Source organism: Microcebus murinus, chromosome 12 (genome assembly GCF_040939455.1).
Source record: "Microcebus murinus isolate Inina chromosome 12, M.murinus_Inina_mat1.0, whole genome shotgun sequence".
Classification (NCBI taxonomy): domain Eukaryota; kingdom Metazoa; phylum Chordata; class Mammalia; order Primates; family Cheirogaleidae; genus Microcebus; species Microcebus murinus.
In genome coordinates this window covers 66,887,427-66,898,050 of record NC_134115.1, presented here as the reverse complement: position 1 = coordinate 66,898,050, position 10,624 = coordinate 66,887,427, and the positions used below count along the sequence as shown (strand labels likewise).

Genomic DNA, 10,624 nt, shown 5'->3' with positions numbered 1-10,624 from the left:
CTGTGGGGGGATGAGCCAGCTCCTTCCCCATGTCTCTGGTTACCTCACAATATACGATATAATCGATTTAAGGAGAAAGAACAGAAGAAAACAGAAGGCAGCAAGACAGGCCTGGCTGCAGGTGGATTGGAGTGAAAGTCTTGCTGTCTTCCTTTTGTATTTGTGACTGGGCTGCTCAGAGTGCACATGTCCCTTGCCCAGTGTACCTTCTGACCAATTTCTATACCCTGTTTGAGGAGAATTTTGGTTTACCATAAGAAGTAGTGTAGAATAACTGCCCCTTATCTCTGAGCACTTTTGAATGAGTACAGTCAATTTGTCATTGTGATCTCAATTTTTCTATGGCTCTTGCTGACCTGGCACAAAATATGGCACATAGGATCCTGCAATAAAAGTTGGCTAAATAAATGAAATGAAGATATTTTCTCCCTCCCTCCTTTTCTACTTTTCTTTCTCTATTTCCTCCTTTTCTCCTTTCCTTCCTCCTTTCCTCCCTTACCGTCTTCCCTGTTTCTTGCCTTAAGCTGACATTTTTTATTTAAAGTTTACTTTTATGTCAGGTGCATAAGCATCACCTGGGCACTTAATCGCAAGACCAGCCCTGAACACTAAAAGAGAATCTGAAGGTTCTTAAGACCCCAGGTACTCCCTATGAATATGAAAATTAGTGAAGCCATGAACTAGACTTTGTGTCAAAGATATTAGCTTCAAACTCCACTTTATTATTTACTACCTGCTTAATCTTGGTCAAGTTCCATCCTTTATATTTGAAAAACTGACAATATATAAAGAATACACTTTATAAATTATAAAGCAATATATATACATATTTATATAAAATATTTAAACATTACTGTTTTTTAGGTTGACTTAAATGAATACATTATCAAGATGAACTCTTCTCAAGCTAAAGAATAAATATGTAAAGAGACGATTTAATGTTCTCCAAGAATTCTTCATCACATTTGTGTTGAACTGATCTATGCATTGGTCTTGTGATATGAACAGTCATACAAGATTCTAAGAGTGGGCTGAACTATGAGATTAATAACAAACTGTGCCTTAAGTAGATATTAATGTTATACTATTCAATTTCTTATGATTAACTGTCCATATAATGCACTGTTAAACTGAGCTAACATAAGGTATACAGTGTCAGGCCTAGAAAGAAATATATACACAAAAACATCAAAGTTGCTGTGATACTTTAATTACTTTGTTAATTGCTGGATCAAAATTCCAGTTTTTGTTTTGGAATCATTTGCCTGCTCCACTGCTTGTTTGTCGGGGCAGATGAAATGAAGAAGTTAGGCTTATAGTTGGTAGTTAACCAGGGATTTTAGAAACCTCAACTCAGGAGAGTGTCCTCAACTCAGGAACATGTTCAACAGCAGGAAATGTTACCTCTGTATGTGTGTCCGATCATAGGTAAATCTTAACATATTGCTGATGGAGTATAGGCACTTCTATCACTCTCTATCTCTTTGTGTTGAGTAGCAGATGTTATTGAAGATAACTGGATGTCAGAGCTTCAAGCAAGCACTCCTTCTAATACTTTCTAAAAGAATGATCATTCGGGTAATTTGTACCATTTGTTTCTTTTCAGTGAATATAGCTTATGTTAGGTATTCTTCTGATATCCTGAAAGCAGATAACATGAGTGAGATTAATCAGACACTTGTATCAGAATTTCTTCTTCTTGGCCTCTCTGGATACCCTAAAACTGAGATCATTTACTTTGCTGTGATTCTAGTTATGTACCTAGTGATTCTAATTGGCAACAGTGTTCTGATCATAGCAAGCATCTTTGATTCTCATCTTCACACTCCCATGTACTTCTTCCTGGGCAACCTTTCTTTCCTGGATATCTGCTATACATCCTCCTCTGTTCCCTCAACATTGGTGAGTTTGATCTCAAAGAAAAGAAACATTTCCTTCTCTGGATGTGCGGTGCAGATGTTCTTTGGGTTTGCAATGGGGTCAACAGAATGTTTGCTTCTTGGCATGATGGCATTTGACCGCTATGTGGCCATCTGCAACCCTCTGAGATACCCCATCATCATGAACAAGGTGGTGTATGTACTGATGGCTTCTGTGTCATGGCTCTCTGGTGGAATAAATTCAGTCGTGCAAACATCACTTGCCATGAGATTGCCTTTCTGTGGGAATAATATTATCAATCATTTCACATGTGAAATATTAGCTGTCCTCAAGTTAGCTTGTGCTGACATAGCCCTCAATATTGTCACTATGGTGATATCAAATATGGCCTTTCTGGTTCTTCCTCTGCTGGTCATTTTTTTCTCCTATATGTTCATCCTCTACACCATCTTCAGAATGAACTCAGCCACAGGGAGACACAAGGCCTTTTCTACCTGCTCAGCTCACCTGACTGTGGTGATCATATTTTATGGTACCATCTTCTTTATGTATGCAAAACCCAAATCTCAAGACTTGAATGGAAAAGATAAGTTTCAAACTTCAGACAAGCTCATTTCTCTGTTTTATGGGGTAGTGACCCCCATGCTGAATCCTATAATCTATAGTTTGAGGAATAAGGATGTAAAAACTGCTGTAAAATATCTGCTGAACCAAAAGTCTATTCACTGATAACATCAGGAAACACAAATCTTTGTGTAATAGGTCCAAATATGGACTTATAGGTAGATCAATAAGAACCTTTTTTGGAGAAACCATTTTTAGGGATAGAGGTATTCTTACATTTCATGCCACCAGCCCTGCTCAGCTATAATTGCTGAGAACTATAGTTTGCTCCAAACTCAGTTTGCAACACACTCTGATCCAGATTTCACAAACATAATAAATGAATTCAATCAGAACATCATCTCTGGTGGTATCTGAAATGAGTATGTCTGGTGATATGTGCAGAAACATAGTGGAAAACAATCACACATAAGCTTTGGATATAGGCAGTAGTACAAAATCTGTAATTTTATAAACTATCTAAATGGCATTGAATAGATCATTCTTTCTCAGCCATATTTCCTTTACTTGTAATGAGGAAGTAAATAAAATCCAAGTACCAGTGTCATTTCCAGTTTCACTAAGTTGGAGAAGCACCTAGCATAGTACTAGCTTCTTAGTGTCCTAGAATTTCAGAATTGAAGCTAAAACTCTGGATTGAGGACTAGAAGTTATTACTTAGCACCTCTTTTACTCTGATCTATTAATAACTAGAGCCAGATATCTCTGCTGATAGTCACCCCATTGATATAAATCACACCTTCCTTGCCCTTCCTCCATATCTATATAAAGAGGAGACAAGACCAGTAGAAGAAATAATCAAGTTGTACCTTATGGGAAGTGCACAATGAGCGGTGAGAGGCATTTCACCATTATCTCTGGGAAAGAACGGGAGCTCTGTTCCAATTCAAGCCAAGTGTGGAGATGCTTCAAGAGCTCATTCAGGTTTTGGGTGCCTGTGAAGAAGGAAAGTCTGGCACATGACTTGATGAGTTGAGGCCTGCTGAGCTTTCAAGGCTGCAGACTAGCAGAGCAGCTAATCAAGGAGAGGGAGAAAGGTGGCTATCTTAGCCCCAAAAATAGACACAACCATTTCAAATCCTCCTGAGATGTTCCTATAGGATCAGAAAGAGTGAGTGATTGGAAAAATAAAATCAGTTCTTCTTGTTCTCCAATAAGTTGAAGCTCCTCACTGAATCTATCATATTCCTTTTTCTTTTTCTGTAGATTACTTGTCTAGAAGTCCAATGCTGAACGTAAGATATATTTGGGCTACACTACCTGGATTTCCTATAATCTCTTAGCCCATAAATGCTAGCTGGGCTTTGATTTTATTTTCCTACTCAATTTTCCTCTTTCCTATTTGTTTTGGAAATTGGATATTATTTATTTAGATATTATTCCATATCTTCTACACATACACTTTACTCTTTGCCAATCTACTTCCTTCAGGTTGACTCAGTTTTCTAACTAAATGATCCAGTCATCAAATCCTGCTGTCCTGCTATTGCCCCACTAGAATTGGGGTATTGTCACTGCAGAGAACCTACAGTGGCAGGTCTCTCTCCTCTGGGTTGGATCACGTTGGCATTGTTTTTGCTTCTGTTCTGAAAGGCATTTTCAAATGCCTTTTTAAATGTCCATATTCAAATATTTAACAAGACCATGTGGATGATGGCATTTGAACTTCTGATGCCGCCTCTTCTGATCCACCAGAGATCCCACTTTTGTGTCTGATCCTTGTTTAATTCTCTTTATTTAACTTTTGGCCTATGACAGCAAAGTTTTAGGCATGTAAGAAATGTTATTTCTACTCTTCTAGCCACTTCTTTAGCACCCAATCTTAATTTTTTTCTTAAGAGTATCAACATCTTATTATGCAGACTTATATCAGGTTGAACTGATCACCTGCTAAAATATTCCATAGAAATGTCAAAGTGGGTGCAATATGGCTTTGATATAGACAGGTGTGCTTATGCTAATCAACAATCATAAAATTTGTAGATTCAGTAGTGAATTTCCCTCTCTGCAAAATCAGGAAATCTGCAAGAGATTTTTAAGTGTATTATTCTGGTTCATAAATCAATATTTTCTAAAATTCTAAAAACATATAAGAACAATAAAGAAAAATGTCATTATAGCTACCTCTCAAAGTTATCATTTTTAATGTTTTTCTGAGTCACTAGGAGTTATACATTCATCATATTTTTGTTTTGATTGGTATTAGCTATACTATGGGCACTTAATTTTTTTAAATGTACATGATTTCACAGGATAAATTCTAAGAAATGAAATTAATAGGCTAGGCGGTATAAACTTTTTAAATTTCTGGCTGAATTAACCTTAGAAAGGTCATATTACTGCTCTAAATACCATAATATGAATTTCCCCAAATATGTTTACAGCTCTGGTTACATACATCCACTCACATATCTATCTATTATATACATATTATATATATGTGTGTGTGTGTGTGTGTATATATATATATATATATATATTCTTTAAAGCATTTTGGAAATGTCCATTTTCAAATATTTAACAAAAGAATGAGAACAATTTATTAAAACTCATTCAAATCATAGAACTTAAGTAATTGCCAACACATGGTCACATTCCTTATCATTATCCATGCCCACTTATCATCTTCTTTCAGATTATTTTGAAGCTAATCGTGGACATAATCACATCATGTTATGTATATAATGTAACTATGTGTGAGAATGCACTCCAGGAACAAATAAACCATGAGACCAATGATGCCTCCTGCAGTGAAGAAACAGGACTGTGCTGGTGAGGACTGTGAGCAATGACAAGGTCACAACACAAGGGCCATGTAAAAGACATCATTGTGTGTTAGAATGATTCAGTCAATGTTGGTTTCTATAGTAAACATTTTTTTGCCATTGACTGCTAGTATTGCTTGAGTAGAGTCTGAGTATATATTTTGAACTCCAAATGTTGATTTCCCCAGGATACTGTTATATAGGTAGTAATAACATTCAAATATATTTTAGAGTATGTGAAAGTGCTTTCCATAGGCTTCCTTTATATCAGCAATCACTTCTCTATTCTTCCATTTTTAATTTCTTTTATCTAGATTATCCTCCTTGAAGTAGGACTGTTAGGTTCAGCTAGAAGATTGATTCATAAAGTTGGTAGCAACATAAATACAGTCCATGTTTCCCCTTTATCAATGCTCAGTTACGTGAAGTAGGATTGGATACATCCAAGCATATAGGCCTGCATCATCCACCAGGTAGGAAACCTGGTGGCTTAATCACCATTAATCCAACTTTGCAAAGGTAAAAAGGAAGAATGATCCATAATATCGTTCTTTTAGGAACATGAGCAGCAGTCATATTTACATGTATTGTCATGGTGTTGTGTTCGGCAAATGATGCTCTTTCTAGAACTTACAAATACAATGAATGAACCACCAACAAAAGAGCAAAGCAAAATTTTTAGAAAGAAAGAGATTTCTATGTGTGCCTGTATTATTCCTACTATCTTCTCCATGTCTTTTACAATATCTCAGCAATATCCAATGGTGATCTTCCTTTAATGACATGTATATTAAGCTTTAACACATATTCATTCAGTTGTAAAAGACATCCCTTGAGTCTCTTATCATTCTCCAATTTGTAAGTGGGGTTTCAGTTGCCCATTCTAATTTTTATTGGTTCAAGTTTTTATGTATGGGAATGTATATGATAAGTCTATTGTTTATGATGCTTTGTAAATCATTGTTGAAGTTTACTTGGAGTTTCTTAATTAGATGGCCAACATCCACATTAAAAATAATCCTTTTGCTCTAGGCGCATACTAATGGTAGTTGTAGTATCTGCTTTATTTGCAAGATATGCAAACCCAAATTCAGAGGCAGTGTTTCCCTCAGTCAAGCTTCACTATTATCCCCTTGGAAGCCAGGGTAACTGACCTTCCAGTTCTGTCTTCTCCTGGATCCTTCAGAAGTCGACTCATAACTGCATTTAGTCTCTGCTTTTTCTTCTGAGAAGTAGATCCATGTTCAGGCATATGTCTTGCTCCTGAGGGAGACAGTGGGATGCATCTTTTTCCATATCTTGCTGCATTGCTCCAATGCCTCCCTGTCCTCTCATTGTATGTCCTCAAGAAGCCACTTGCAAAGAGAGAGTAAAGACTCCCCTGTGTTGATTCTAGTCCTGTTCTGAATTCAGAACGGAAGTTTTCTGATAGATATAGACAAAACCAATTTTGATAATCTCTCTTGATATTCATAAATTAAGGTGTCTCACATTTTACCACCCCATGTATGGGTCCTTTACCTTCCAATCACAGAAGGGCTACATTTCAGACTATTCCATTAGGTATTGTCTGAGAATCAGTAAAAGTTCATATGATATCATTATTGGCATTGTCTGGTTCCTCTGTTGATTGAGGAAGACTGTTCTTAATTCTTCCTAAATCAAATACTAACAGCAACTTGGGGATATTATTTGATCACTTTTACTTCATTTTTATGTCTATAGAAAGAGAAGCCTTACTAAAAGATTTCTACAGTTTTCTAGCTCTAAATTTCTATGATCTTATAAGAACAAACCTGATGTATTTTCATTTGTATTTAATGTATGCACACTATAGTTTCTATTCTCTCTGTGTGTGTGTGTGTCTATGTGCATGCATAAATACTGCCCTTGCTTTTTAAGTAAATAGTTTTTTCTCAGAATCCAAGTATTTATGTGGAATCTATTGGAAAATTGCAGTGAGAATCTAAGGTTAATATCTGCAATATAGCTTAATAAACTTTCCTAAAACAGTTTATTCAATAATGTGCTGCCGAGCTATTCATTCTGAACCTATTCATTTTGGATATTTTATTTTGATTTTTGTTTTTTTACCTTTGTGTCCTTAAAAATATGGATCCACATTTTCCCTGTGGATATTTTTATTTTATTGTTTATTCATGTTTCCTTTCATTGCAAAAGAGGTTGGCGATGGCATCCTGAATGGAATTAATTTATCAAAAGAATGAAGACAAAGTTAGCAAAAATGTTAAATCACAACACATTGAAATCACAGCAAATATCTATTTCATTCATAATATCTAGATCATTTCTTTCAATTCTAACATTTCGCTTTAGTAGTTATCTTTTGAATTATTAAGCTCTTAGTTTGAATTTACTTTGTAAATATATTTTAAACTACAACCTCTCACATTTCATAAAATTTGCTTGGTGAATATTTGTTCCTGTTTCTAAAAGTTCCATGGAAGGAGAATTTTATTTCATTTTTGAGTTTTGAGTTAGTCATAATATATGCCAATCTTAATTATGTCTGTGGGACACTGTCCCTGATGCACCAGAAGTTTTTCCGTATGACAAATCTCTCACTCCAACTTTAAATTGCTCTGGGAATTGGGGAACAATTACAATTAGTATTGCATAACAAATATTTACTCTTCCACATCTATGGAATCTGGCATCTTCTGTTGAATCTGACCTTAATTCAGAATGTTGACATAAATGCCAAGAAAAAAGTAACTGATTCTTCTAGGAGACACAAATTATTTATCACTATAAAAGTAAGTCTTGAATACCATGAAGCTGTGTCTGTGTAATCCATAATTAAAGCTATTACTAAATATAAATGTGAATAACATTAGGCAATACAGCTACCAAATTATTATTACCAAATACAATTATGGTAATATTGGCATTATTTTCTGTATAATGCTAGTTGATACATAAAGCAGTTTCCATATGGTATCTGAATTTTTCTCAAAACAAACATGTGAGAAAGTAAGGTAGGCATTTCTATCACTATTTTACACATAAAAAATCCTGAGGCTATACATTAGAGGAAAAAAGAACCTGAAAAGTAGAACTTAGGTTTTTAAATCCCAAGCACTTTCTCACTAGGCTAACCCTATGCCAATCCATTCAGATGAGTATTAGGTGATCCCTTTGTACCTGCAGTGCATAAACTGATTAATCTCTGTATACAATGACAGGTTATTAGTACTGACAGAAAGATATTTCTTTTTAAAATGAGGCCTTGCTGCAAATGAACAATTTGTTTGTATTAAAGTCCTCAATCCACCAATACTACACAGGGAAATTTCTTAAGAGCCTAGAAAATGAACCTTCACTTATTCAATCAGAACCCATCTATTATGTGAAGCCACTGTGTTGGAATCAGCTGTGGAGGGATGAGCAGCACAGGCCAGCTCCTTCCCCACATCTCTTGTCTCACAATATACAAGATAACTAATTTAAAGAGAGAAGAGCAGAAGGAAACCAAAGGCATGAAGACAAGCCTGGCTTCAGGTGCATTGAATTGGTGAGGGAATGGCGGGGAAGGTTCGAAGCATGTGGCAGGAGAGGCAGTTTGGGTAGCCTGAGATGCACTGGGTGGATGGGGAAGCCAGCAGCCTCTCCAGGCCTGGATCAGGTCTGGGCTGGATCTGGAATATCACCATGTTTCCTGGTAACTCAGTGTTGTGTTGTCTTCTTCCTTTGCATTCATGACTGGGCTGCTCAAATTACTCATGTCTCTAATCCAGTGTATCCCTTGATCCATTTCTGTACACCCTTGAGGAGAATTGTGATTTATGATGCTATGTGGTATTGTGGTAGGGTGAGTTTAGAATCATTTCCCAGTAAAGGTAGTGTTCTGGGGCATATGATTCCAGCTCGCAGCCCTGAACCTTCCTCCATGATAAGAAGTACTAAGTCCTCAGGACTTAACCATTCTCCTTGTGCATTCTTGACTGACCTCAGTCAGTTTTGCCTTTATGATCTCAATTTATCTGTGGTACTCACTGACCATTCCCTATGGCTGACATATGATTAATATACAGATTTTACCACTACCTATTAGGTACAGAGAGTAGTGGGAGGAGAATGGCTTTGGGCTGTCTCTGCCGGTTGTTATCTGTGTGACCTCAGCCAAGTGAACTAATATCCAGCACAGTATCTGGCACATGGAAGTCTGCAATAGAAGTTAAATGATTTTCTGAAATTTAAATTAAAAGAAAGGTTTTTAAAAATGTACTGCTGGTCTTAAGCTAAATAAATACAAATTAAAAATGTCTTTGAGGTTCAATTTTCTCATATCCTATTTGGGAAGTCAACATTCTCTCATGCCCCTCTTCAGAGTTGAAGTATTGTGCCTGACATTCTTTAACTGAATTATTTTCTAAAATGAGAATCTCGATATTGAGTTTGTCTCCTGACTCCAGTACATTATACACTGTAGAGAAATTTTCCTGCCTAATCATCATGTAACAAACTGAGTGTGAGAGTGTGGGGTGGGTCTCTGCTGATACCCTCAAAACGGTAAGCCCATGTGGACCGTAAGAATGCAATTTTGATTAACCTGAAAACTGGTGGTGATTATGATGATTTGTGTGTGTGTGTATACCAGGCAGCAATTACTGATAACCTAATTAATCTAAACATCTTAATTCCTTGGGTCACTTATCTGCTTGAAACCTCATAAAATCAAATTGTATCATGTCAAGTTGGGAGGGTAGAATAGATAAAGTCACAGAAGGGTCTAAACACCTTATGCTTGCTATTTTCTAATAACAGGCTCTTTCCTACAAAAAGAAATGTCACTTTTTCTGTCTTACTACTGGGCCTTTATATATTCCTGCCTAAATACTTTTTCAGATGTGTTTACACTGAAATTCCCTTGTCTGAAAAGTGGGTATTGCCAATCTGCTTCTCCAAGACATTGCTCAACCTGCTCTCCCTTCTGGAATGCCACACTTCCCTCTTCTCTTCCAACCCTTGCCTCATCCTTTCTGTGCCTCCAGGTCTGGTCTAAGTCTAGAAGTTTTCAGAACTCTCTCTTGACTTGTTTATTTCTTTTACTCCTCTTTCTGTGAATACTTATTATGCACCCTGGCCACATGATATAATCTGTATCAAATTGTTCCATGCTGTTTTCCTGTTTCTGTTACTGAATTGTGGACTTTCTGATAGTAGACATGTTGTGTCATAGTTTTTCCATTCTTTTCTTATCTTGGAACAGGACTGTGCTCAAGTTAGGCTGTCAGTAATATTGTACACATATTATAGTAGTTTAGCAAAAGTTTATCCTGCTTTCATAAAATTTGTGTTTCAAGAGTATTTATTTTCTGAGATATACTGAA

The 10,624-nt window shown here is 36.3% G+C and overlaps 1 protein-coding gene across 1 annotated transcript; it reads left to right on the top strand.

Annotated features, from left to right (window-relative positions):
- Positions 1-1,641: 1,641 nt before the first annotated feature.
- LOC105870542 (olfactory receptor 13C3) lies at positions 1,642-2,610 on the top strand. The gene has a single exon (XM_012763187.2). The coding sequence runs from the start codon at positions 1,657-1,659 to the stop codon at positions 2,608-2,610; it is 954 nt and encodes a 317-aa protein (XP_012618641.2). The 5' UTR covers positions 1,642-1,656.
- Positions 2,611-10,624: the final 8,014 nt, after the last annotated feature.